The 27313-nt window shown below is 47.3% G+C and overlaps 2 protein-coding genes and 1 pseudogene across 3 annotated transcripts; 2 read left to right on the top strand and 1 right to left on the bottom strand.

Moving 5' to 3' along the window:
- The first annotated feature begins 2 nt into the window (after positions 1-2).
- On the top strand, positions 3-1615 carry smim22 (small integral membrane protein 22). 2 transcript variants are annotated; one of them, XM_084677960.1, is made up of 5 exons: positions 3-18; positions 240-433; positions 761-898; positions 1152-1219; positions 1424-1615. In XM_084677960.1, the coding sequence occupies exons 3-5, from the start codon at positions 769-771 to the stop codon at positions 1469-1471; spliced, it is 246 nt and encodes an 81-aa protein (XP_084534086.1). In that variant the 5' UTR covers positions 3-18; positions 240-433; positions 761-768; the 3' UTR covers positions 1472-1615. The 2 variants fall into 2 exon arrangements, with proteins under 2 accessions (XP_084534086.1, XP_084534085.1); XM_084677959.1 differs by lacking the exon at positions 3-18 and adding an exon at positions 42-56.
- Positions 1616-3381: 1766 nt separating this feature from the next.
- LOC146254019 (GTPase IMAP family member 8-like) lies at positions 3382-8257 on the top strand (annotated as a pseudogene).
- A 2266-nt stretch (positions 8258-10523) lies between these two features.
- On the bottom strand, positions 10524-11534 carry LOC146254020 (proline-rich protein 15-like protein A). The gene has a single exon (XM_084678340.1). The coding sequence runs from the start codon at positions 11532-11534 to the stop codon at positions 11199-11201; it is 336 nt and encodes a 111-aa protein (XP_084534466.1). The 3' UTR covers positions 10524-11198.
- Between the last annotated feature and the right edge of the window lie 15779 nt (positions 11535-27313).

Here is a 27313-nt window from a genome sequence, read left to right on the forward strand (position 1 = left end):
CGTTGGGGGCAGATTAAAGTAACAGCGCCCCCTGCTGCATCACATGCGATTCCCAAGTTAAGAGCTTTGCCTACTGTAGTTGCAGCATGTCAAAAGATGTAACCAGAAACATTGATTTCTCCCCTCCCCCCGCCCCCTCCGTCTCAAAAACACGCTTCTGCTTGGCCGTCTCTAAACACAATGATTCACCATTAATATGATTTCCTCAATCTTCTCATTATATCTATTTATTTTGGAAGGTATAGTTAAATAGCCGATCTACAAGTAGATTCGACGCCAATAGAGCAAGACACCATACTTAAAAACTCTGGGTTGAGGAAGTGATCGCGACACATTCGACCTTTATTCTACGCAACCAGCCAAGTGTCAACAACAGGTGCATCAGGTGCAGAAACCCGGAAGAAACGACAAAAGCATCAGGATCGACATACAGGTAGGTCAACTAAATGTCACGAATAAAGATAATCAAATAAGACAACATAAATCAAAGTTCTAGATAAACCTGGCGGCTTTTTTTCACGCGTTTTAGACTACTTAGGTTAGTTTATAGTGAAATAATACGTGAAAGACGGCGATAGGTCGGTGGGGGAAATTAAAAAGAACATCTATGTAGACTGTTGAAAGTTATATGAATGTGATGATTACACGTAGCACTATTAATTATATTTCTATATCTATTTTGTAACAAAAACAACACGAATAACAATGACGAGCAAGACACTTAACTACTTATTTCCCTTTGTGATAAATTACGTTCAAGACGCAGCAATGGACGCGCGAAACATCGAAACAGAGTTCAAGGATCAGTTTAATGATGTTATTTCCAGACTTCAGTCAAAACAGCTCTTCCAGTCAGACTGGGACATTGCCTCGTTTGCTGTCTTTTTTATTTTCATTGGTAAGCGTTCAAAATGACACACACACACACCTACACGCACACGCACACGCACGCACACAATGACCTGTCACTGTCCATGCTACATGTCACTTTGAAAATGATTGACCCCGAAACGAGTCTGAGTCAGACATTTATAACGAGGAAACATTTGTGACTTTATGGACTCCTTAAGTTCTTAGTCCTTAACTCCTTAAGCTAACCTCTACCAGTTGTACCTTCGTTCCTCAAAATGCTTTTTTTTGTTTTCTTTCAGGCATGGTTCTGTTGTTGGTCATCCTCGTGCTCATTCGCTGCTGCTGCTGTTGCTGCTGTGATGAGAAGGTGAACTACTCTGATTTCTAATGTCTTCATGTCGTACCATAATCAAATAATTATTGAATAATAATTCATATCCATCCCTTTAATTGTAATATTGATGTAGTGAGGCATGCCAGTTTTGAGTCTTAAAATAAATTAGTAAGTAATTCAGACGTCAGAAAATCCTCTGAATAAAATTATTTATTTGCTTTTTTCTCCCCCACCAAGCCCCGAAAACAGAAAGTGGGTATCGAAAACATGGCACTGGATCCGTGAAACAGCATGGCTTCGTGTTTGAAGATGAACATGTTTAAAGAAAAGAAAAGCTTATTATTTTTATGAACAATAATTAACAAATGTAGTCTATTTTACCAGCATTTTGTGAGCTTGCCAAATAAATGTCCATAATTTATAACTTAATGCGTGCCTTTTATTTTTTTTAATTTATTTTTTTATAGCCACTATCTGTTTACACTTATAGCAGTACCTTGAAACCCATCCCAGCACCTAGTAGACACACAATCAGACCTTTCTGTAAGTGTATTTAAAGCAGGCTAGTTGCTAGGATGCCAGTGAAGAGAGGTAAGGTGAAACCAATGAAAGCAAGACAGCCTGGTCCTAACCAGACCCCCGTACATTTCATTTGTACAGAGGGTCTGGGATCTCTCCATTGACAAACGTTAACTTCCTTGAAGGCGGGTCACGTGTGACTTGTGTTAATGCCGTTTCAGTCCATCTTTCCGAATTTAAACTGAAAACAGTGAACTTCCATTTGAAATGGTATCCACCACATGCCCTGACCACAGACACATTCATGTCCAGTACATTTCTTGACAGTTCTCCCATGGATCTGAGCAGTCAGAGTTGTATGGCTGGGTAGCTCTCTCGCTCTCTCGCTCTCGCGCTCTCTCGCTCTCTCACACACACACACAAACACACACGTTGGTTTTTGTATCCTAATGGGGCTCGATCATTGATTTCCATTCAAAACTGTGTTATCTCTGCGAATCATCTTGTTTTCTGATAGTTATAAACCCAGTACCTGAACTGATAGTCATACAGTGACAGTATGTACAACACCAAGCAGAATCAAGCATCGGGACGGTCAACACTGCCAAGACCAGCATCAGGTCACGCTCTCTCAGCTAACGTCTGTGTGTGCCCTCATAAGTTATACACAGCACCATCTTATCACCACAAAACACAATCTTATCTGATCATCTCTTAAAACACCAAAGTCACATGTTGCTGTCTTTTTCTTTAGCTATCAATGGACTCCCTGTCCTCCTGTTTTCAACAACCAAAGCTTACATTTACATTTAGCGGACGCTCTTATCCAGAGCGACTTACAGTAAGTACAGGGACATTCCCCCGAGGCAAGTAGGGTGAAGTGCCTTACCTAAGGACACAACGTCATTTGTCGAACCGGCAACCTTCTGATTACTAGCTCAGCCGTCTGACTCCCCGCTCAGACATCTGACCGACAAGCTATAACGCTCGTAGACAACGTTCCTTGCTGGGTTTAAGTAATTTTCCAGAGCATCATGAATGGCTGTTGCGTTACTTTGCTGAGCAGTTGGTTCTGGCAGCCTCTATATTATTGTTGTTTTTGAGAAAGAGGCATGGATGTGAGCACCCAGTCTTGCTCTGTAACATACAAGCACACCAGTAAAGACAGTAGAGTTCCAATAATGAACACTCACCTGTGCCATATAAACACAACATGGACAGTGGCTGCCAAAACAAGGAGGTACATGACTGCATCACTGATCCATGATCACAGCTACACCACTGTAATAGTATGTCACAGGTGGCCTAGTCTACAAGAATGTTTTTAAACCATCCAAACCTGTTTGGATCTACTTTCTATTTCACCTGAAACACAAACATCTTTCCTTCGTCGTCCGCTAGGCTTTGTTGGGTCGATATACGTAAGTTAAAAGTTGATTTAAAATGTAATTAATTGTTTGCCAGATTGACCAAGTCATTAAAAAACTGTAACAATGGGCTACAATATACACAGGTTAGAAGATGATTGATCTTAACAGTTTAAGTAAGATTTGACATGTATTCAAAGTACACAAGGACATGGAACTACGTAACATGGTTCATTGTCTTGTTTTATATTTTTAGACCCTGACTACTCATTCTCTACAGGAATAAAGAGAGGAGAAGGATTATCAACTATGGCTTCAGGTAAACACGCTTGTTTTAGTGTTCCAGTCCTAAAACGTTTCACCATAACCAGGAAGTTCATCATGTTAGCAGTTGTTACTGTTATATTTGAAGGCTTTAATTGCACCATCTCAGTTGTAGAATCAATATTAATATCTTCTGAATAACTAATTGTTAGGGATGAGTAGGCCTATAGATAAGGTTTTAACAATTCTGATTTCTTTTCAATTCCTGCTTATTGATTCGATTCCTTATAGATTATTCTTATAGATTCTTATTTGGCAAGGGGAGGGAGGAAGGAAAGCACAAACGGGTTTATTTACATTAATTTTCTTTGATATAATTTTCTATAATGCTGCACACCATATACAGTATGTATACATACACATTTAAATGTTTCCGTTGCTCTTCTTCTACACTTCTATTAGCTACGCTAGCTTAGCTATAGAATATTCAATTTTCAATCATGGTCAAATCATATAATATGACAGTGTCAAACATTAGCCATTCTGTAAAAAAAAAAAAGCCAAGTTTAATAATAAATAAGAAATAGATATGCTCAGTTTATGTTTAATAATGGGTTAACACGACAACGGGAACGTTTGCTGATAACACACGCCCTCCGATAATTACCATGAAGTGATCAATAATAGGAGACGAATGCCGGAGCTCAAATGTATGCTTCAAACAACAGAAGATAACTTGACACAGTGACAAGTGGTTGTGATCACTTTTGAGGAGCTAAGCTCTACATTCTCCTCTCAATTGTTCTACCCTCTCTCTTTCTCTCTCTCTCTCTGTCTGTCTCTCTCTCTCTGACAGGTGACTCCCTCCATCTCTCAGAGCTGAGGATTGTTCTGCAGGGGGGGAAACATGCAGGGAAGAGTTCATCAGGAAACACCATCCTGGGCAAAGAGGAGTTTGACCTGAGGACAGCTGCTCAGTGTGTGAAGAGACAGGGAGAAGTAGCAGGGAGGCAGGTCACTGTGGTCGACACTCCAGGATGGTGGAGGAATCTCCCTGTAGAGAGGACTACTGAGCTGGTTAAACAGGAGATAGTACGCAGTGTGTATCTATCATCCAGGACCCCACACTCTCCTCCTGGTCATACAGGAAGTTTCATTCCCAGAGGAAGAGAGAAGTACAGTCGACAGACACCTGCAGCTTCTCAGTGAGAGAGTCTGGAGTCACACTATAGCGCTGTTCACTCGTGGGGACTGTCTTGGAGACTCAACCATTGAGCAGCACTTTGAGAGAGAAGGGAAGGCCCTCCAGTGGCTTGTTGAGAAATGTGGGAACAGGTATCATGTCCTCAACAATAAGAACAGGGGTGATGACACTCAGGTCACTGAGCTGTTGGACAAGATGGAGGAGATGGTGGCAGGAAACAGAGGAGGCCACTATGAGATGGACAGAGAGATCCTGGAGAAGATGGAGAAGATAGAGGAGAGAAGGAGGGCAGAGGAAGAGAGAGCACAACAGAGGCTGATGAAGGTGCAGAAACAGAGAGAGACTCTCAGATCATTAATGGGTGAGTTTCTTTCAGTGTCCACCCAGAGTCTTGGTGTGAATAGCCTAATCAATGTGACATGCAGTATACTGGATATTTAGAAACTGGTTTTAATATAAGAAAACGTAATTTTAATTACTAATGAACAATATTGTGCATAATGTCGATATCAGTAAATTGTTGTTTCTTGTATGATACGTTCATCTGAACAGAGAACATTTTTGCAACTCACATTACATATTACTATGTGTAGATGCTTCAGTCAAACAACCTGTAGAATCACATAAGTGTAAACTTCACAAATAAAATGCAATCACTGTTTGCCTTTTCTTTCTTTCTTTCTTTCTTTCTTTCTTTCTTTCTTTCTTTCTTTCTTTCTTTCTTTCTTTCTTTCTCTCTCTCTCTTTCCCTCCATCCTTCCCTCCCTCCTTCCCTCTCTCCCTCCTCTCTCTCTCTCTCTCTCTCTCTCTCTCTCTCTCTTTCTCTCTCTCTCTCTCTCTCTCTCTGACAGGTGACTCCCTCCATCTCTCAGAGCTGAGGATTGTGCTGCTGGGGGAAAACTTGCAGGGAAGAGTTCATCAGGAAACACCATCCTGGGCAGAGAGGAGTTTGACCTGAGGACAGCTGCTCAGTGTGTGAAGAGACAGGGAGAAGTAGCAGGGAGGCAGGTCACTGTGGTCGACACTCCAGGATGGTGGAGGAATCACACTGTAGAGAGGACTACTGAGCTGGTTAAACAGGAGATAGTACGCAGTGTGTCTCTGTGTCCTCCAGGACCCCACACTATCCTCCTGGTTATAGACTTGGATGTCGCATTCAGAGAAGAAGAAGCCAATTCAGTAGAGGGACACTTGCAGCTTCTCAGTGAGAGAGTCTGGAGTCACACTATAGTGCTGTTCACTCATGGGGACTGTCTTGGAGACTCAACCATTGAGCAGCACATTGAGACAGAAGGGAAGGCCCTGCAGTGGCTTGTTGAGAAATGTGGGAACAGGTATCATGTCCTCAACAATGAGAACAGGGGTGATGACACTCAGGTCACTGAGCTGTTTGACAAGATGGAGGAGATGGTGGCAGCAAACAGTGGAGATGTGTTTTACCCTGAGATGGACGGAGGTACAGAAATGAACTGGAGATCAGAGGAGTGTCAGACGTCACAGCTGCCTGTGACTGGAGCCAGGAGCATAGACTTCCCTCCAATGAGTGAGTATTGATTATTTACTGTACTGACAGCAGCTCTGGTACATAAATAATTGTAATTTCATAATAATTGTAAATTCACCTGGATGTTAATCAAATGAGAGATGGTAGAAACAGAAGACAACACACAACTATACGGACACAGACAAAAATGAAAATATATAATAGATATGTGTTCGTACAACAAGAACCAGCACAATACAAATCATTTTAATATTCCACATGTTAAATTCTTATTTTAAACAAATACATATGTATAACATTTCTTTGCAAACTATTTTGTCAAAGTCATATACAGGAGTATTTGAACCTGCGATATTTTGAACTACAGTCTAATACTCAACCACTGACTTATAGCTGTCTGTGCATTTACCAGTCTGTATTGTTATCTGTGTTTGTCAATGAATGTAAAAAGCTACATACTACCTTGTTTAGTTATTTGTATGTTGTTGTTGTGCAGTGAGTGGAGACAGCAGAGCTGAGAGAGACGATGATTCTGATTGGAGATCTGAGACTGGATCACGGCGTAGGACCCTTAAAAGTAAGATGCCTGCCTGCCTGCCTGCCTGCCTGCCTGCCTGCCTGCCTGCCTGCCTGCCTGCCTGCCTGCCTGCCTGCCTGTCTGTCTGTCTGTCTGTCTGTCTGTCTGCCTGTCTGTCTGTCTGTCTGTCTGCTTGTAGCCTACTTGTCTGTCAGATTGCCTGTATGTCTGTCCTTCAGTCAGTTGAATGTTCTCTACATGGTCCCTGAGTAGGAATCTAACCAGCCCAGTATCTGACCTGCTGTGTTTCTCTACAGAGAACAGAGATGGTAGATCTGATCTCCTGTCTCTTAGGAGCTCTGGCTACAGCTCCCAGACCTCCATACTTTCTCACCACAGCTCAGAGAGTAAACCACACAGATCTCCACGCACCACATCAAACCCTGAACCTGCACACAGCAGGGAACCACAAGGACCGGTACGTAGACTACCAGATTATCTGTTTAGGTACTTTCATACTTATTTCTGAAGAGTTATGTAATTTAGTTTATTGGTTCCTTTTATTAATAAGACATCACCACTGCCTGTGACAAGAGCCAGGAGCATAGACTTCCCTCCAATGAGTGAGTATTGATTATTTACTGTATTAAAAGCAGCTCTGGCACATAAATAATTGTAAATTCAAAATAATTGTAAATTCACCTGAATGTTGAATGAGAGATGGTAGAAACAGAAGGGAAGACAATAAACAACAGAACTGTACAGACACAGACAGAAATATAAAGCTATAAACATGTGTCCGTAACAAGAACCGGTTCAATACTCATTATTATTTTAAATAAATACATACACATCACATTTCTTTGCAAACAATTTTGTCCAAGTCATGTACAGGGATATTTGAACCTGTGATCCCTTGAGCTACAGTCAAATACTCATCCACTGAGCTATAGCTGTCTGTGCATTTGTCAGTCTGTATTGTTATCTGTGTTTGTCAGTGGATGTAAAAAGCTACGTAATACTTGACCTTGTTTATTTATTTTTAATGTTGTTGTGCAGTGAGTGGAGACAGCAGAGCTGAGAGAGACGATGATTCTGATTGGAGATCTGAGACTGGATCACTGTGGAACCTTAAAAGTAAGATGTCTGTCTGTCTGTCTGCTTGCTTGCTTGACTAGATACTTGACCTGCTTTCAGCCTACTTGTCTCTCAGTTTGCCTGTATTTGTCCATCAGTCAGTTGAATGTTCCATACATGGTCCCTGAGCAGGGATCTAACCAGCCCAGTATCTGACCTGCTGTGTTTCTCTACAGTGTGGAGAGATAGTAGATCTGATCTCCTGTCTCTGAGGAGCTCTGGCTACGGCTCCCAGACCTCCAGACTTTCTCACCTCAGCTCAGGGAGGACTGAGCATGCTCAGAAGGGCTCTGCAGAGGAGCAGCTGCACTCTACAAGACTGGAGTTTGTGGAGCGAGTGACGATGCCTGTCCTGGATGATCTGCTGGATGGACTTCTGCTGGAAAGGGTGATCAACGATGGTGAGATGGAGGCAGTGAAGGTGGAGGCAGTGAGGAAGGACAGAGCACGTGCCATCATCGACATGGTCCTGAGGAAAGGATGTCCCTCATGTTTTGTGATGAAAACTATGTTGTCTAAATATGACCCTGCCTTATACACAACTCTTGGCTTCCAATAAAACATGCAGAGAACAGTGTCAGACCTAGGATGAGTGTATCACACCAGTGTTTCAGCCTAGTAGGGAATACACTATGTACAGATATATTCATTTTAAAGCAAAAGGGCGCCACAAGGTCAAGTTTTGGAGGACTTGATCAATATTCTTATTTCTTTTATGTCTGTTAACATAAACTATCTTCACGTAAATAACGCACATCAAATAGCTTTTGTAGGAATGATTTGATGGATCTAATGTTAGTTTCCTCCAATACAATGATTTCATTCATTTGCAAAGTTATTAAATGCATATTTCATTGTACTTTGACCATTCTTGCTCTGATTTGACCCATAGTCAAATACCTGGAATTCTATTGGTATTGGCATTATTTGGTTCATGCTAATACACTTCAGTTTCCCATCTTCCTTTAAACCATAGGGGAATTAGTTACCCCCCTACAGAAACATGCTGGAACAATAACTTGTGGTGTTTGCAGGAAGGTGAGATAATTAAGCTGAGTTAGAAAGTTGAGAGGTTGTAAAGTGTTAGGACTTGTCGGGGATTGTTTATAGTAGGTTCCTGAGCTTATGAGGCAGTTCAGACACTCTTGTTTTACTTTCAAAAACCCGGTTTATTTTACTTTGTGAATGTTTTTAACCTGTTGTTGTAAGAAGGGGTCAGATGGCTGGTTCGGGAGTCGGGTTGTTTATCAAAAGGTTGTTGGTTTGATTCCCGGCCGTGCCAAATGACGTTGTGTCCTTGGGTAAGGCACTTCACCCTACTTGCCTAGGGGAGAATGTCTCTGTACTTACTGTAAGTCGCTCTGGATAAGAGCGTCTGCTAAATGACTACATGTAATAAATAATACATTTTCTGCACCCTACTACTTCTCGTGAGCCTTCTTGGTCTTTCCTTCACATCTGGTGACAGTGGTGGCATGGCCAGAAGAGGACACTGAGTAGGGTTGAAGTGGTCAGCATCTGAAGACAACCTGAGGAGAGGATTAGAAGAAGCTTGTGAGGTGTATTTTCATCATTCCTCTAACTATCCCTGCAGTGTGGGTCATGGTGGGGAGTGCAGGATCAGACCTGGCCTTAGGAAACGTGAGTAATGACTGCTACCTGGTTCCAGTGGACACGGGTCATCCATGGGACAGTACAATACTTTAGCTCCTAAAGGGAGGTTGGGGGAGAGACGATGAGCAGGTTAACTATGAGAGGGCAGAACAGTGAGAGTTCACATTATTTTTTATGCCAGTTAAAGGTAGTTGGGACATGGGAGAAAGAGGAGAAGTAAGAGAGTGAGACTGAAGGGAAGGAGTTTGGCCTGTGAAGCCATATTGCTGTTTCAGAATATATATGATGTGATAACACAGGCTTTTAGAATAACAGAAATACAAACTGGTCTGTGTCTTTGAAACAGGCCTGTTAGTTGTTGACAAAACAACAACCCTGTCTGTTCAGTTACACTGGATGTGATTTACAACTAAATAGTCTCCTTACTGACTAAAAAGGAGAAATAATGAAGAAATGGATAGAAGACATGTGGTGCACTACGATACCAGAGCCACCCCAAGGCATAAGTGAACTAAGCAGCTGCTTAGGGCCCCCTTGGCCACCAGAGGGCCCCCAAGAGCAAACAAAATTAAAGTTTAATTAAAAAATGATATATATAGTATGTTAATGGTAATTATACAAATTCGGAGGGGCCCCCAAATCAATTGTGCTTAAGGCCCCATAAAGGCTTGGGCCGGCCCTGTACAGTACATAAGGTATGAGGGGGCACCTCACACAAGATGGGTAATGACAGCATCTGCAACATGACAGCATCTGCAACATGACAGCATCTGCAACATGTCAGCATCTGCAACATACAGCATTGGTAGCCATATTTTGAGAAAGATTTACTAAAGCAAACACATGATGCGTGATGATTTTAAGGTTTGGAGGTGATGTATTTAAAACACGGGTCTGGCTGCAGCGGCTGCTAGCACACCTCTCAATCACCCCAGAAGTTGTACCCTTTCTAGTTTAATAATTGTGGAAATGTTTTGAGCTATATCAAGGTAAAGATGGAAGACACTAAGGTGCCATACTCAATAATCCACCCGCTGGGTCTCTATGCTAGAGGACAATCACTCAATTTCTTGAAAACAGCACACAAGACAAAGTCCACAACCTGTTCCCTTCATAAGACATACATTTTATTTATAAAACAATCTGAACAGTACCTATGTATTTTACAAACTTTTTCAAAATATACATTTCAATGAGATAAAATACTACAATGATACTGAAAGTCAACATAGATAAAGTAGTAGAGCGTTTACAGTAAAAAAGACTTGAGATTTGTAGGGAATGAGTCTCACTGTAGTTTTGGTTTGGCTTTTTCATCTGTCTGTTCATTCAAAGGATCTTTCTAAAGCATTACACCAACAGTGAAAAGGCAGAGATGCCGTGAGTTAAAACACCTGCAGTTCAATCACATTAAAGCCCTTTTCTTTTACATCAGCAAGTGGAATAAGTGAATCGAACCACAGTGATTCCTTACGTACCTCACAGGTATACATGCAAATAAAAACCTTATAAAACATATTTTTAACCAGCTCAACTCAGTTGGGAAGTAATCTCAGGCCAATGTACGATGTAAATCAGCCTATCCTTTATCTGTCAAAATGTTGGCTTCCACACCTCCCCCAAACATTACCCTGCTCCAGGTTAAAGAGTGATGCTGCGCTCAACATTAGGCTTATCCATTACCGATTCATAAATCACTTATTACTTTGTACAAACGAGCGACCTAGCGACTAGACTGTAGCACAGGCTCATCCTCTCTCTCCCGTTTAGTCACTCTGCGTATGAACTGCCCATCATGATCACGTCTGACAGGGAGTGTGTGTGAGTGTGAATGAGTGTGTTTTCATTACAACACAGTGTGTGTATGTGTGTTTGTCGGCTTTTTCTCATTTCCCAGCCCTGAGATTCTCATCGCTGGTCTCGTTGCCGGGAAACAGTTCGGGATTCTCCGCAAGCGTGGCTCTGATCTTCTTCTTCTCCTTGAAGCGTCCGGAGTGGGACACCTTGACGTGGCGCCCCTTAGTGGCCGTCTTGTCCACGATCCTCTCCAGCCGCGCGTTGAACTGGCTGTCCTCCGCGGCAGCGCCCTCTGCTGGTGCTGAGGCGCCGCTGTGCCCCGTGTTGCTGCCGTACTCGGCCGGGATCTCGTACAGCACCTTGGGCTCCGACTTCTTTTTGCGCAGGAAGGTGAGCTTCCACCAGCCGGGGGCCGGTTCAGCCATGGCCACGACGGAGAGAGGAGGAGGGGTGGAGGGCTGGAGGGCTGGAGGGCTGGAGGGGTGGAGGGGTGGAGGGGTGGAGGGGTGGAGGGGTGGAGGGGTGGAGGGGTGGAGGGTGGAGGGGTGGAGGGCTGGAGGGGAGGAGGGGTGAGGAGGGGTGAGAGGTAACCTGGTGTGAGAGTATAAAAACAGGAGGAGATGACGCGTTGGTTAAATGCATCGTCGAAATGGTACGATGGGAAATATATGATAAAATACAATGACATGTATTGAACACAATCGTTGTATTTAACCACACACACACGCCCACACACACGCCCCTTCCCATAAAACAGTGACACCAGAGTCCCAGCCCTGACCACCTCTGATGGACATGCTATATCCATGTCTGAGGGCACGGCAGACCTTCTGAATATTTCATTGGAACTCGATCGGCGCCATATGGTGGGGGTGCGGAGGGCCCTGGAGGTGCTTGGGTTACCCTGCTGCCGGCCAGGCTAAACGCCCTGGCTGCTAAACCCTCTCACTCAGGTTTCAGGCCGGGGCGAGCCGGCCAGGCCCTCACGCACACACGGCCTCTGAAACACTCGACCTGCAGCCTTCAGAACCACCAGAACTGAAACACCCTCCGGAACACGAGCCTCAGTACCTTTTGCGACGCGTATTCTCGACAAACGGTGGAAGAGTGCATGTGTTTTTCAGTACACTGTTTGTGAGATTGTTGCTGTTTGGAACTATTGAGCGCTGGCCACAGTTGGTTGATCCATTTGTGGGGGCTTCTGGTCACCTGACTGGAGTTCAGACGGCGTGCTGTCTACTTCACTCTGAAGGGCGTTCATTTTCTTTTGACAGGGAAGGTTTAAGAACATTTGAACTGGGGGGGGGGGAGCAGTTGTACTGTTAGAGGGCCCAGTTACATTAAACATGATTGTTGTCATATCGTTTTCCTCATTGCATTGTGGGCATTAACAGGCAAAAGACCATGTTTATAAAGATTCAGACTCTACATTCAAGGGGGGCCCCCCGATGGCTTTCACCAGCCAGGCTTCTTTCAGCCGCAGCCTGACCTCAGTGACAGACACAACAGGGAGGACAGGTACTGGGTCACCTTCGGTGCCCTGACCAGGATGTAATGCTCCGGAACGTTCTGACCCTCCGACTAGTGTTCTCCTGCCGCATCGAGCTCACGTGAGGCTCACGATGAGCAGCTTGAAATGTTTTCATATCCGGAGTTGAAGAGACAACAGGCTGGGCAGCAGGTCTATGAGGGGACAGCTGGGCAGCCCTGTTCTGAAGCAGAACAATGGACAAGCTCCTATTAGTGAGTCAGGGGTCTGTGTTGACCCATACTCATTAGAGAGATTTGTGCTATTTGTATGTCACGTCGCACAAGGAAAACAGGTTTGCTGCATTGTCTGCTCTCAAAGAAAACCACAAACCTTCTAGTCCACCCAACCTCTCCACATGAATGGAATGAGCGTACATACATGCACAAACAATCGCCAAGGTATGGACCCAACACAAACACAGACGTGTCTCTGATGCACATGCTACCTGACACGTGAAACGCAGGTTCACCACAGCCACAGATCTTACATGATGTAAGATCACAGGGACATACATGTCCACATACATGTACACACACACACACACTCACACACACACACACACACTCACACACACACACACCCACACACACACACACACACACACACACACACACTGCTCTCAGATAAGGGCTTTGTGCCCGTCTCTGGAGTAGGAGGGAGTGGGCAGTTTCCAACTGGTTGCCTGGCAACGCCGGGGACAATTTCCATAGAATATGCTAATGATCTTTCAGGCCTGTCTTTCTGGTGACTTTTGACCAGATAGCAGAAGGCTTTTATTAGTAACCAAACAAAAACCAGGACAGATTTTTTCTCTCTCATTCATCCATGACAGGTTGATTGAGTCTTTTTCTAATGCTTCCTGCATTCGCTTGGCTGAAACCAGCCTGGACCCTCAATATATACGTGGAAATAAATACAATAACTTATAAGATGACATGTAAAGTACACATGTTTATTTGTACTTTCTCTTGCTAATGGGCACTGCATGTTTGAGTGATACATAGCATTGATCACCATCTCTTCCCCTGCCCAGCCCAGCCCTGTCCTGTTCAGCCACGGTAGAACTCTGGTTCAGTTACAGTAGAACTCTATTCGGTTGTAGTAGAACTGTTCAGTTGCAGTAGAACTCTATTCAGCTACAGTAGAACTCTGTTCAGTTACAGTAGAACTCTGGTGCAGGAGCACAAACGTACTGCCATGTCAACAGACTGGCCAATCAAAACGGGACTATCATAAACCAAACCATCAGGAAAGCCAATCAAAACGGGACTGTCATAAACCAAACCATCAGGAAAGCACCCAAGTCTCCCGCAGCTTGAAACAGGAAAGTTTTCCTTTCATTCTCAACTTACTGGTCAGGTCTGCCACAGGCTGACTGTTCAAGTTCAAGTCTGTTATTGTCAGATGCACAAACTGGTCACAATAGACAATGATGTTGCTCACCTAGAACCACTCACAGCCCTGTTACCAGGAACCAGATATGTTCCATATTGCCTACGGAGGGAACATTTCCCATCCTTCAAATAAGACGAGAAATGGACCATGAAAAGGACAATGTTGAAATGACGTGTGGATTTGCAGCCTCTTCCATAGCGCGGTCATTGGTTCCTCAAAGGGGTTCATGTCTTTCTACATCTGTCCAGACCGTAAGAGTATGGAGATGCACTCATAATAACTCATGTCTGTACTGTTGTATCTGTGAGCAACAGGGATCTGTGCTCTCTGACTTAGCAAAGAGGTATTCAGAGAGGTTCAGTGTGTACGTGTGTGTGTGAGTGTGTGTGTGTGTGTGTGTGTGAGTGTGTGTGTGTGTGTGTGTGAGTGTGTGTGTGTGTGTATGAGTGTGTGTGTGTGTGTGTGTGTGTCCCAACAGCGCTGTGTTTGTTCTGTGTAAAAGATCAAATAGTTGTGTGTCCAAAGGTACTTATTTCTGACTGGTACTCAAGGCCCAGAGTACAAGAGTCTGCTTTCACAAGCCCTTCCACTTCACTGCTGCTGTGGACACAATCATCTCTAACATGGCCAAGTAGGCAGTGGATAAAGAATCCATGTGTGTATTCTGGACATGATGTGTGTATTATGTTCGTGTGTGTGTGGGTGTGTATGTGTAACATCCTCACCTTTGTACAGGTGTAGATCTGGGTGATTTCTTCCTCCCCCAACGTTTACACGGCAAGCGAGAATCCTTGAGTCCAATGCACAGGTTTTCCGAGCGGTCAGATAACAGCCATGTCCACGCCTGACTGACACTGTGCTTCACAGCTGGGTTAGGGTTAGGGTTATCCTGCCTGTCCTCTCTGGGTTAGGGTTAGGGTTATCCTGACTGTCCTCTCTGGTCCTCCTCTGTGGTCTGTGCTCTCTCTGTCAGACTGGCAGGTACAGCAGCACAGGTGCTGGCTTTGTCCCTCCTCCTCTCTCTCTCTCTCTCTCTCTCTCTCTCTCTCTCTCTCTCTCTCTCTCTCCCTCTCCCTCCTCTTATCTCTCTCCCTTTTCCTTCCACTATCACACATACACATTCAATGTACACACGCACGCATGCACACCCCACATACACACACTCACACACTCACACACACACACACTCACACACCACTGAACAATGCCAGCTCCACCCGTAGGTAAACAAAACCAGGGTGACACAGTCACAGACGCAGAATCAGCTTCACTCTACTGCAGGTCTGGGGTTCATCTTAACACACACACACACCACACACACACACACACACGCACACACACTCGACTGCTGTGCGTCTGAAGTCTGCTGTGGTCAGAGCAGAGCGAGGAGTGGCCTTGAGGTTTACTTCAGATGTGGCTTGTCATATTTGGCTAATATTGATATTCATCTTTTCAGCACACATTCCTGTTCCTCCCTTGGCAACTAGGGGGAGAGTTAATGTCTAACTGAGTTTCTTACCTCTTACCCAACCCCAGCCCTGCAGACATTGTTAAGAAGTCCGTTTCTGTGGTTCTGGTGTGTGTGGTCATCAGAGCTAGACTACCTGTTGACGATGTCAACTTGCGGAAAACACACGCGCACACGCGCACACAACCGTGCGCGCACACACGCACATCCACGCCATCAAATCATGTTCAACGGTTATGGTGTTACAGTAATGCCCCAGCAAGTCAGAGGTAACACAAACACCAACTCAAACATCTCCCGGTAAACTGTCAAACAAGCAGTTATATTGTTTGTTGTGAGGCATCATGTCACTATGCCGAATGATCTCCCAGCCCCGCCCCATCCTCATAAAAGGATAGCGTTGCCGGGCTGCACAGTTTGAATGCAGGATGTTTTCAGGGTTTGTTCAGTCCATGAGGCCCATGGTGGGTTGGTTGCTCCACCATAAAGGCTTGTGTTTGAAACCCGCCCAACAGGAAGACGATGGTTATCTGTGTTGATCTACGGCCGTTCAGACAGGACAACAGGACAGATTAAAGATGGAGGACACTGAGTCCCTACTGGAAGGGTGACTTGCATGCAAATCTGCAAACAATCCCTCCCTCCTATCTCCATCGTGTGTCTGGGGCTGGTTCTTTGTCCAGACATGCTCCATGCAGAGCAGCGGTCAGGCAAGGTCTAAACCGGCCCGGGGTTGGAACATTAACCACCATCAGGTTGCATGTGACCACACGCGGCTCCCGAAGTCACCTGCTTGTTTTGACCTCGTTCAGGAAGAGAAGGGGGGAATTGGTGACCAGTTTAGAGCTTGGGGTGTGAAAGTCTGTCTCCCTCTCTCACCTAGAATGTGAGAGAGGGAGAGCTGAGCTCCCTCCCTCCCTCCTTGTCTCTGGATGGGGAGCAACAAGGTGTGTAAAGGAGGACATTACTGTTTTATTGGAGAATGGGAGAGACAGGAACGACAAACAGAGATGAAAGAGGCCCGGTATTCAACACCCAACAACGCTATCTCCTACCACCAACACTGGGCCTTTCCCAGAACCCCCTGCCCTGCAACAGGAAGACCTCTGTAAGGCAAAGGTGGTGTAATAAGCTACTGTCATCAAGGATGTCTACGTGTATTATTGTTATTATTAACTTTATTTAACCAGGACAAGCTCTCTGAGATTAGAAATCTCTTTTACAGAAGTATCCTGGCCGAAAGTGGGCAGCTGGGTGAGACAGAAGGAAGTACAAATCATCGATTCATCGTAATACCGTTCGAACGTTCCTTAAGTACCAAGTTTAGTCATTTCATATTTCCTGGAGGAGAATTCCAGTCAGTCAGGGCAGCACACCTAAAAGTATTTTTTACCTCCTTCAGTTTGAATGTGGGGAACAGAAAGGATATCACAGTTCTGAAAGCGGAGGGAAAAATTCACAACTCCGTTGGATGAGCCAACTGATGTACAAAGAAAAAGCCTACAAAGTTAGCCTACGACATCGTAGTAAACCAATGACATTTCTCTTCTGGTAGTCAAGGAAGACCGGGCCACTCTTATGTACAATGTTCAGTGATGTGTTGACGGTTTGCAATTTGATATCAATCTGAAATCATCGTTTAGAATCTGCTTTTGGTCGTCCTCTCGGGTCTGTGGTGAGCGTGAATCGATTTGATGGTGTTTCGAACGCTTTGGACGCCGTGCCTGTCTGTGGGTCAGGCTGGCCACGTCGCCTTCACAAAGACCATTGTTTGTGAACATGCAGGGACACATTGAAGCAGTCACACACTCAAATGTCTATTCAAAGCAGGTGCATGCCACAAAACTGTCTCAACACAGATAGCCAAATCACCCCGGTTCAAACACAAAAGGTCTGGCAGATAGTTGACGGCTTTGTGACAGATTCCCTCAGGTCGATACTCACCGTAGATGACCTGCAATCATTGCTTTCGACAGGGCCTTTCGCTAGTCTTTCGGTCAGGCTCTGATATGTCTGGTTAGTGAGACAGTACTACCATGTGACTCGTCTGGTCAGTGAGACAGTACTGCCATGCGACACGTCTGGTCAGTGAGACAGTACTGCCATGCGACACGTCTGGTCAGTGAGACCGTACTGCTATGTGACATGTCTGGTCAGTGAGACAGTACTACCATGCGACACGTCTGGTCAGTGAGACAGTACTGCTATGTGACACGTCTGGTCAGTGAGACAGTACTACCATGTGACACGTCTGGTCAGTGAGACCGTACTGCTATGTGACACGTCTGGTCAGTGAGACAGTACTACCATGTGACACGTCTGGTCAGTGAGACAGTACTGCCATGTTTGGACGGGACACTGGTGGAGGTGCCGGATTTGCACAGCAGAGGGCGATGTTGTGTTCCAACACCGAGCACACAGCCATGCCCAGTGCCAGCCATGCCCAGTGCCAGCCATGCCCAGTGCCAGCCATGCCCACTGCCAGCCGTGCCCAGTGCCAGCCATGCCCACTGCCAGCCGTGCCCAGTGCCAGCCATGCCCAGTGCCAGCCATGCCCACTGCCAGCCATGCCCAGTGCCAGCCATGCCCAGTGCCAGCCATGCCCACTGCCAGCACCCTGTGGAACTTCTGTCAGTCTGTGTCTGCTGGTGCACACGCTGGTGCCAACCTTTGAAGTGATTATGTCAGTCAAACCTCCTCTCTCTCCTCTCTTCTTTTGGTTCCCTTTCTCACTCGTCCTCCCTCTCTTTTCCTCCCGCTCCACCTCTCTCTTTGTCTTTTTTTTACGTCTCTTTTGTCTCCCCTCTACTCTCCCTGTCTCTTTGTCTCTCTCTCTCTCTCTCTCTCTGTCTCTCTTTGTCTCTCTCTCTCTGTCTCTCTTTCTCTCTCTCTCTCTCTCTCTCTCTCTCTCTCTCTCTCTCTCTCTCTCTCTCTCTCTCTCTCTCTCTCTCTCTCTCTCTCTCCCTCTCCCTCTCTCTCTCTGTGTTGCCAGCCAGACCTGTAGACGCTGGTCTTTCCTGCCATCTGGAGCAGACAGCATGGTGCTACCACCCTCACCCCCTGGTGTCTCTCCGCCCTGGGCTCAGCCCTGGCCCTCACCCCCTGGTGTCTCTCTGCCCTGGGCTCAGCCCTGGCCCTCACCCCCTGGTGTCTCTCTGCCCTGGGCTCAGCCCTGGCCCTCAGCCCCCTGGAGGAGGGACACGATCCAAGTCCTGGAGGGCTGCAGTCTCCACTTGCTCTCTTTGATGCAAACAGACACACACACACACAGGCACACACAGACACACACACAGACACACACACACTGTGTTTGACTCCAGAGTTGGTTAGAGAGAATCAACGGGGAGAGTGCCATCCTGTGGTGACTTTGCATTATTGCAAGCTGGCAGAGGTGATGGCTGCAGAGGTCTCAACTAGGGCTATGTGCAAACAAGCCAGCAGGTGGCAGTGGTGTACACTGTCCACAGCAAGCATGACGAGGAGTCCGGTTGGGATGCTGAATCACACACACGCACACACACAGTATGTGTCTTTGGGGGGACAAGCAGGTCCAGGCGAGGTTGTTTCAAAATGGAGGAAGCTAAGTCACACCTAGACAGGAAGTACGCAGCCTCAGGAAATACAGAGCCACAGCAAGTGCGAGCCACAGGAAGTACGCAGCCACAGGAAGTGCAGAGCCACAGGAAGTACAAAGCCACAAGAAGTACAGAGCCACAGGAAGTACAGAGCCACAGGAAGTACAGAGCCACAGGAAGTACAGAGCCACAGGAAGTACAGAGCCACAGGAAGTACAGAGCCACAGCAAGTGCGAGCCACAGGAAGTACGCAGCCACAGGAAGTGCAGAGCCACAGGAAGTACAAAGCCACAGAAAGTACAGAGCCACAGGAAGTATGAAGCCACAGGATAACAGGAAGGGAGGGAGTGGAGAAGTGCTCCCAAAGGCAGATGAATGACAGATAAGAAAGAAAAATAGAGGGAGAGAGAGAGGGAGAAAGCTAGATAGAGAGAGAGGGGGAGAATGAGGGGGAGTAGTGGGGGTGTGTTTGTTGTGTTGACAGTGTTGTTCCTCCCTCCCTCGATTAAGAGGAAGAGACTCTGGTTACAGGGAAGCACAACTGTCCCCTTAAACACACAGTACCCAATGCTCCTCTCTCCTCCTCCCCCCTCTCTGTCTCTCTCTGTCTCTTGCTCTCTGTCTCTCTCTATCTCTCTCTGTCTCTCTCTGTCTCTCGCTCTCTGTCTTTCGTTCTCTGTCTCTGTCTCTACTATGTGTCTGTCTCTCTCTCTCACGCTCTCACCCTCTGTCTCTCTGTCTTTAACTCTCTCTCTCTGTCTAGTGCTATGTCTATGGCTATGTCTCTCTCCCTCCATCTCTGTGTCACCCTGTCTCTTGTCTCTGCTTTAATTTCACACCAGAGAGGACTTGATTCATGGCAGTGGGGACCCACAGCCACGACAAGCTCTCCACCTCTCTCTCTCTCTCTCTCTCTCTCTCTCTCTCTCTCTCTCTCTCTCTCTCTCTCTCTCTCTCTCTCTCTCTCTCTCTCTCTCTCTCTCTCTCTCTCTCTCTCTCCATCCCTTGCTCCTTCCCTCCACCCCATCACTCCATCCACTCGTTATCGAGGGCGGCGGAGGAGGGACAGTGAGTGATGGGACCGATCCATCAGAACCCCCCCCCCCCACAAACACACACACACACACTCACTCACGCACACACACACGGTCACACAACCCCCCCCTCTGCCCCTCCCTCCCCCCTCTCCCTGAGGCAGCATGGTGGACACAGATAAGGTTGCTGTTCATTAATGAGTGCTTCCTCTCCATCCGGGGCCCGCGCGCTCCTCCGTCGAGCTCCAGGGAGAGGGGGAGCAGCCTGCCTGCGAGGCCTGCCCGCGAGGCCTGCCTGCTGGGGGAGCACAGACGAGCTGGCAGGGTTGACTGGCTGGAGGTGGGAAGTTGCGTTTACATGGCATTAGCGCGGTTGTCATTGGTCCCACCTGGACCTGTCACACAGACCTGGAGTACACTGGGAATCTGTAGAATAGATCTACCCCTGTAGAAAATAACCATTATACACAGACAGGTTATATAGCCACCAAACAAGCAAGCCGTCGTGGTGACGCTCCGAGTTTGGAGGGGAAGGGAGGCTTGCCGGCGTCCGATCCCGAGCGTGGGTGAAAGCGGTCGCCAGACGGGAGCGCCGTCAGAACTACCGGGTCACGTCAACGTTCTGTCTGGGTTTGACCACAGGGGCGTCCCTGACAGCTGACGGATCAGTCCAATCACCCTGACAACCCTCAGACTCGTCACCCTGACAACCCTCAGACTCGTCACCCTGACAACCCTCAGACTCAGAGACACAAATAAACAAAGACTCAGACATGTTTTTCTTCAGTCAACACAGAGGAGGTGAAAAAAGAAAGAAATCCTTTTCAATCAAATTCTCCTTTTGCTGGACAACTCCGCCCTTCATCCCATCCCATAAGTCCCTCCTTCCCTCCTCCACCCCTCCCTCCTCCACCCCCTCCCTCCTCCACCCCTCCCTCCTCCACCCCTCCATCCTCCACCCCTCCCTCCTCCACCCCCTCCCTCCTCCACCCCTCCATCCTCCACCCCCTCCCTCCTCCACCCCTTCTCCTCCACCCCTCCCTCCTCCACCCCCTCTCCTCCCTCCCTCCCTCCTCCACCCCTCCCTCCTCCACCCCCTCCCTCCTCCACCCCCTCTCCTCCACCCCTCCCTCCTCCACCCCCTCTCCTCCCTCCCTCCCTCCTCCACCCCTCCCTCCTCCACCCCCTCCCTCCTCCACCCCTTCATCCTCCACCCCCTCCCTCCTCCACCCCCTCTCCTCCACCCCTCTCCTCCACCCCTCCCTCCTCCATCCCTCCACCACCCTCTCCACTTCTCCTCCTCCCTTTCCCTCTACCTGTCTTCCATACCTTTCAGCGCCCCTCCACCCCCTCCCTCCTCCACCCCCTCCACCTCTCCTCCGCCCTTCCGCCCTCCATCCGGCTGGCTCCATATTTCTCCATTACTGCAGTTTTTAAACACCTCTTGTACTCCTATTAAAGAAAGTTCTGCACTATTTACCACGTCTGGCCATCAGTCACTGTCTGCGCTCTGCCCCGGCCCCCGGCGCAGAGACAGCGCCAGGCGGATCCATTTGTCACCACGGCGACGCGGCCCGCGGGGCTATGGTTGGCTGTGTCCGAGGAGGGCGGTCTGTCTCCGGCGGCGCCGGGATGAAGGAAGGCGCTATGCAAATTGCCGGCTAATCTCTGTCGGAACACAAGCGTGCAGCAAGCCAAGCCTCCATTACTCCTCCTTAGCCCTCCTGATTATGATTAAACTGATGGCTGCCCGTCGGACTTAACCCTTCAGTTTCCCCCCTCCCCCTTTCTCCCTTTCTTTCTCTTTTTCTATTCCTGTCTCTCTCCCTCTCTCTCCCTACCTCTATCTCTCTCCATCTCTCTGTCTTCCTGTCTCTCTGTCTCTCTCCATCTCTCTCTCTCCTCCTCCCTCCCTCTCTCTCTCTCCACCTCTCTCTCTTCCTGTCTCTCTGTCTCTCTCCATCTCTCTCTCTTCCTCTATCTCTCTCTCTCCCTCTTCCTCTCTTTCGCTCTCTCTTTCGCTCTCTCCTCTCCCCTGTTACTTTAGGTGTGGTTGAGGCCTGTTCGGAGTTTGTGGTCAGTCTCATTCAACAGAAAGTGAGGCAGCATTTCATGCAGCAAAAACACCTCAGAGTCTAGGCCTGTGTTCATGATTTGACCGGAAAAGTAGCTGACAACTAGTTATTTTGGAAAGCATAATGCATGGATAAAGTTCTGCTGTTTGGTCCTGTAAAGCAATGGTCCTCAAAGTGGGGTACCCGGACCCCTAGGGGTCTGCAAACCATGACCAGGGGGTCCGCGAAATAATTTGCCATAAATCATAAAATTGTGCTGTATCATTAAAAAATGAAAAATATGTCATAATCTGCAGATTACACCAATAAAACAAGCATATTGTGTCCAGGTAAGAGCACAAAGGGTGAAGGCTGACTGGGCGTTAGGATGATGGGGGGGTCCTTGGAAAATGTTCTCCCCTGTTAGGAGTCCCTGGCCCCAAAACGTTTGAGAACCCCTGCTGTAAAGAACCCTTCCATACTCTGTGTCTGTGTCTGTGTCTGTGTCTGTGTGTGTCTGTGTGTGTGTGTGTGTGTGTGAGTGAGTGTGTGAGTGTGTGTGTGTGTGTGTGTGAGTGTGTGTGTGAGATCTAAGACATCCACATTCAGTAATGTGCAGTGATTTTTTTCCTCAAACGGATTTCATCTGATGATGAAATCTTTCTGCTTTCCTGAGTGAGTACAGTCTGTTGCACAAACATCTCATTTGCATGGCCACACCCCTTCCCCTGGCAGTCCTCATGACAACACACACATCCTCCTCTCAGGTCCTCGAAAGGCAGTCAGCTGAGCGATACATTTATATTCCTTCCAAGCACACACGTTAGCACAGGGACACACACGCACACGCAAGCACCGCCGGAGACATGTTTTTCCCATGTGAGTGTTTTAAGTCACGTATCTAAGCTCCTTCCAAACTAACACACATGCTCTCTCTCTCTCTCTCTCTCTCTCTCTCTCTCTCTCTCTCTCTCTCTCTCTCTCTCTCTCTCTCTCTCTCTCTCTCTCTCTCTCTCCCTCCCCTCCCCCCACTCTCTCTCTATCACACACACACAAGCTGCAGGCAGCCACGCACACGCTCGATGCATTAGAGCCACTCACTCATGTAAATCATGTCCAGATCCATTCGCCAGCATCTCTTTGTAGCGTTATGTAAATGAGAACTTAATAAAGGCATGATAATGAATTCATTACATGCTATCTGACACTATTTCCATAATAATACAGTTTGGGCGGATTTCAGAGAGGGACAGAGACAGGATTTTCTGAGCTGTGCAGACATACCGTCTAAAAAGGGGCCTTAAAACCAAAAAAAGAAAGCATATAATAGAAACGTCAAATATATTTATATTTTTGTGAAAATAAGAATGACGTCGGATTTCAATCGTTGCATGAGATATTAAACTAGGAAATAACATAATGCACCTTTTAGTGTGACAACATCTTGAAAAATGGTGATTTTGAAAATATGCAATTATCCTACCATTGACGAGATTAAATCAAGAGAGAGATAAATATGAGGAATGACAGAGGAATACTATCGCGTATATTTCCACCCCAACCCCGTAGCGTTTAATAACACCGTTACCGAGTGACAGACGGGTTAACGCGCCATCTGAGTTATCTGCTGTTTAAGTGGCGTGGATCTATCTGCGCTATGAACACACGGCATCAGTCATGCAGACTGACGATATTAAAACCCTCGCGTCAGAAGCTCTTAAAACAATATCATACTCGTTCATATCCCAAAGACTGATTAGATCTGTCGCTGCTGATCAAGCACGATGTAGATTCCCAATCTCGAGACGTTATTCAGTGTTTCACAGCCCTGGCCTCTCCAGATGACTGGATATTAATGGTTCACCGTAGCTGGTCGGTGGAAGTTCCCAGGGTCTGTGGGTTTGCTGTCTGTAGGTGTTGATGCCTATTGATACGATTGTATTGATGACAGAATTCCTAATCATGACTCAGATTTGGTGGTTTATGGTTCAAGGGCTTATTAAATGTATTTACTTCATCAAACATTTGCTTTAACATAGGCCTACATCATCTTAACAATAACACAAAAAATATTTTTCATAAAAATAAAAAATAAATCTATAATCCTACACCTAAACTTTCTTGTATTAGAATGATGAAAAAAAAACGTGACAGAGGCGTTTGATTGGCTGCTCCGACCCTCCGAGCCCAGCTCCGGGTTGTGGTTGGCTGCTTGTGAACACTCCCGTGGTGAGTCGGTCCAGTGAGAGCCAGGCCCCAGCAGCTGTATTGGTGAAGGCTAATTAAAACCCAAGCTGCCAGAGGAAAGACTGACAGTAGACTAGTTCTTCATCTGTGTCTCTGCAGCCTGGAAATGGTAGAGGGGAGGGAGAGAGGAGGGGGTCGTCATAATTTGACACACACACACACACTCACACACGCACACACACACAGGTACGGACACACACACACACGTGTAGACATACACACACAGTACACACACTTACACACACTTCTACCAACACACACGTGCACACACACACACGTACGCACACATATGTGTAATGTCCTGTGTAATGTCATTGGTTTGGCCCGCTCCCTGTTCCCAGGAAATGACACGCTGGTGCTTGTAGTCAGAGCAGCAGTGATACATGGACGTGCCATACACCTGGGCCTTGTGTTTAACGTCACCCTCTGGACAGCTTCACCACGTGTGTGTGTACTGGCACGTGTGTGTGTGTGTGTTTGGGTGTGTGTGTGTGTGTTTGGGTGTGTGTGTGTGTGTTTGGGTGTGTGTGTGTGTGTTTGGGTGTGTGTGTGTGTGTGTGTGTGCGTCACTGTCACATGGCATCCATCACACCTGGGCTGTTGATTACTGACAGGAAGTGCCTCTGGCTGTCCTCCTCACTGATTGGACGTCTCCCTGGAGGGCCCACAATTCACTGCGGCGCTACGGAAACCTTTGACCTTTGCTTCCCGCCCTGGTACGGCCTTCTTATTCAATTCCAGGAAACACCTCTGATCCAGGGGCTTGAAATAAGCACTAGTTAGATACGTTATGAGGCCTTGGTGAGTTAGTAAATCGTATTGACACACATTCATCTTTAATCAACATCTTCTAAGGGGCCTGTGGAACTCACTAGAACCCTCAGGTGTTTGAGAGAGGACCAGGAGAGATCTGCACCCCTGGACATGGTGCTTTGCTGTCTCCGAACAGTGGACATACTGTACGCAAGAGCCAAACTGCACCATAGGACGGACATGTCAGCCTCAAACTGGGATGAGGACTGGAAAAGAGCGAGAGAGAGAAAGAAAGAGAGAGAGAGGGAGAGAAAGAGAGAGAGAGAGAGAGAGAGAGGGAGAGAGAGGGAGAGAGAGAGAGAGAGAGAGAGAGAGAGAGGGAGAGAGAGGGAGAGAGAGAGAGAGAGAGAGAGAGAGGGAGAGAGAGGGAGAGAGAGAGAGACAGAGAGAGAGAGAGAGAGAGGGAGAGAGAGGGAGAGAGAGGGAGAGAGAGAGAGAGAGAGAGAGAGAGAGAGAGAGAGAGAGAGAGAGAGAGAGAGAGAGAGAGAGAGAGAGAGAGGCGGAGACTGGTGTGAGGCATGCTGGGCTACAGTGAGAGAGCGAGGCAGAGAAAAAGAGGGAGAGAGTTGTCCAATCACATGTTGATTCAACATAGAGGAGGTGGAGTCAGAGGGAGGGGAGAGTGAGAAATAGAGAGAGAGGGACTGACAGAGAGAGATTCATAGAGGGAAAAGGAAAGATTATTTATGTTTTTATTATGGAAAAGGAGAGGCACAGAGTGTATGTGTGACAAAGGGAGAGAGAGTGAGATAGAGAGAGAGAGAGAGAGAGAGGGGTAGAGAGTGAGAGAGAGAGTGTGTGTGTGTGTGTGAGAGAGAAAGAGAGAGTGTGAGAGAGAGAAAGAGAAAGAGAGATAGACCAGCAGTGGACTAGAGAATGTGTCACTTTGACTGGCACATTCACCTTTGACCTCAGAGTTACTGAGGGTGTGGGAAAAAGTCATAACTCAGAATATGACAGGCTGGTTGGCTCGGAGCCAGAACCTCCCTCCTGGAAGCACCAGGGCCCAAACAGAAGGTGTCAAACTAACACTGTTGTGTTCATAAGAGAGCTCTCTCTCTGACCACCCAATCAAACCGTCCACAAAGAGGCTGAGCTGTGATAAGGCACTAGACACACACACACACACCCAACCTCTGGTTCTGGGGCCGCCTGCAGGATACGGCGCTGTCCTGACACGATCCTCCTGCAGGATGCCAGCTGATATGTAGTCATGCAGAATACTTACAAGAGTTAGTAATAAACACAGTTATTACTCTCTGTCTCTCTCTCTCTCTGTCTCTCTCTCTCTCTCTCTCTCTCTCTCTCTCTCTCTCTCTCTCTCTCTCTCTCTCTCTCTCTCTCTCTGTCTCTCTGTCTCCGTCTCTCTGTCTCTGTCTCTCTGTCTCTCTCTCTGTCTCTCTCTCTGTCTCTCTCTCTCTCTCTCTCTCTCTCTCTCTCTCTCTCTCTCTCTCTCTCTCTCTCTCTCTCTCTCTCTCTCTCTCTCTCTCTCTCTCTCTCTCTGTCTCTCTGTCTCTCTGTCTCTCTGTCTCTCTGTCTCTCTCTCTCTCCTGGTCAGATGCCAGCAGATGGCCCCCTGTCTTTCTCTCCATGCCCGCGGTTAATTCTGTCCAAACAGCAGGGGTCACCAGCCTGCCCCCGGCACAGACCCCCCCGGGGGCAAAGGTCAGGTTCCCAGCCTGCCGTAGTCATGGAGATGGCATCTGGAGAGAGGAGGCCTGTTCTAGCCATCGAATTGGAATTCCATCGTTCCCCCTCCCCTCCCCTCCCCTCTCCCCCGTCCCTATCCCTCCCTCCCCCTCTCTCCCTCTCTCCCTCTCTCCCTTCATCCCTGTGCCCCCTCCTCCCCCCCTCCCTCTCCTTTCTCCTCTCTCTTTTTATCTCCTTCGAATCAACTCAAGCCAGCGTCCTGCGCAGAGCATCTTTCTTTTGTCCCCGCGCCTTCGCCGTGATTTAGCGGCGCAGCGGTGAAAGCTCAGGAGAGCGCTCGTGACTCAACGCTGCTGGGTCCCTGTGCCCCCTCGTGCAGAGGGGGACCCTCTCTCACCCCAGGCCTCCTCAGCAGAGCACAGATACAGAGCAGCTCA

The sequence above is a fragment of the Hypomesus nipponensis genome, chromosome 17, assembly GCF_054491055.1.
Source record: "Hypomesus nipponensis isolate SF chromosome 17, ASM5449105v1, whole genome shotgun sequence".
NCBI classification, from domain to species: Eukaryota; Metazoa; Chordata; class Actinopteri; order Osmeriformes; family Osmeridae; genus Hypomesus; species Hypomesus nipponensis.

What these genes read in the sequence shown, in the direction of transcription:
- smim22 (XM_084677960.1), top strand. Translation starts at nt 769, where the DNA reads ATGGACGCGCGAAACATCGAAACAGAGTTCAAGGATCAGTTTAATGAT. An exon ending in TGTCTTTTTTATTTTCATTG is followed by an intron (nt 899 to 1,151) that starts GTAAGCGTTCAA and finishes GTTTTCTTTCAG; the next exon opens with GCATGGTTCTGTTGTTGGTC. An exon ending in GTTGCTGCTGTGATGAGAAG is followed by an intron (nt 1,220 to 1,423) that starts GTGAACTACTCT and finishes TCCCCCACCAAG; the next exon opens with CCCCGAAAACAGAAAGTGGG.
- LOC146254020 (XM_084678340.1), bottom strand. Translation starts at nt 11,534, where the DNA reads ATGGCTGAACCGGCCCCCGGCTGGTGGAAGCTCACCTTCCTGCGCAAA.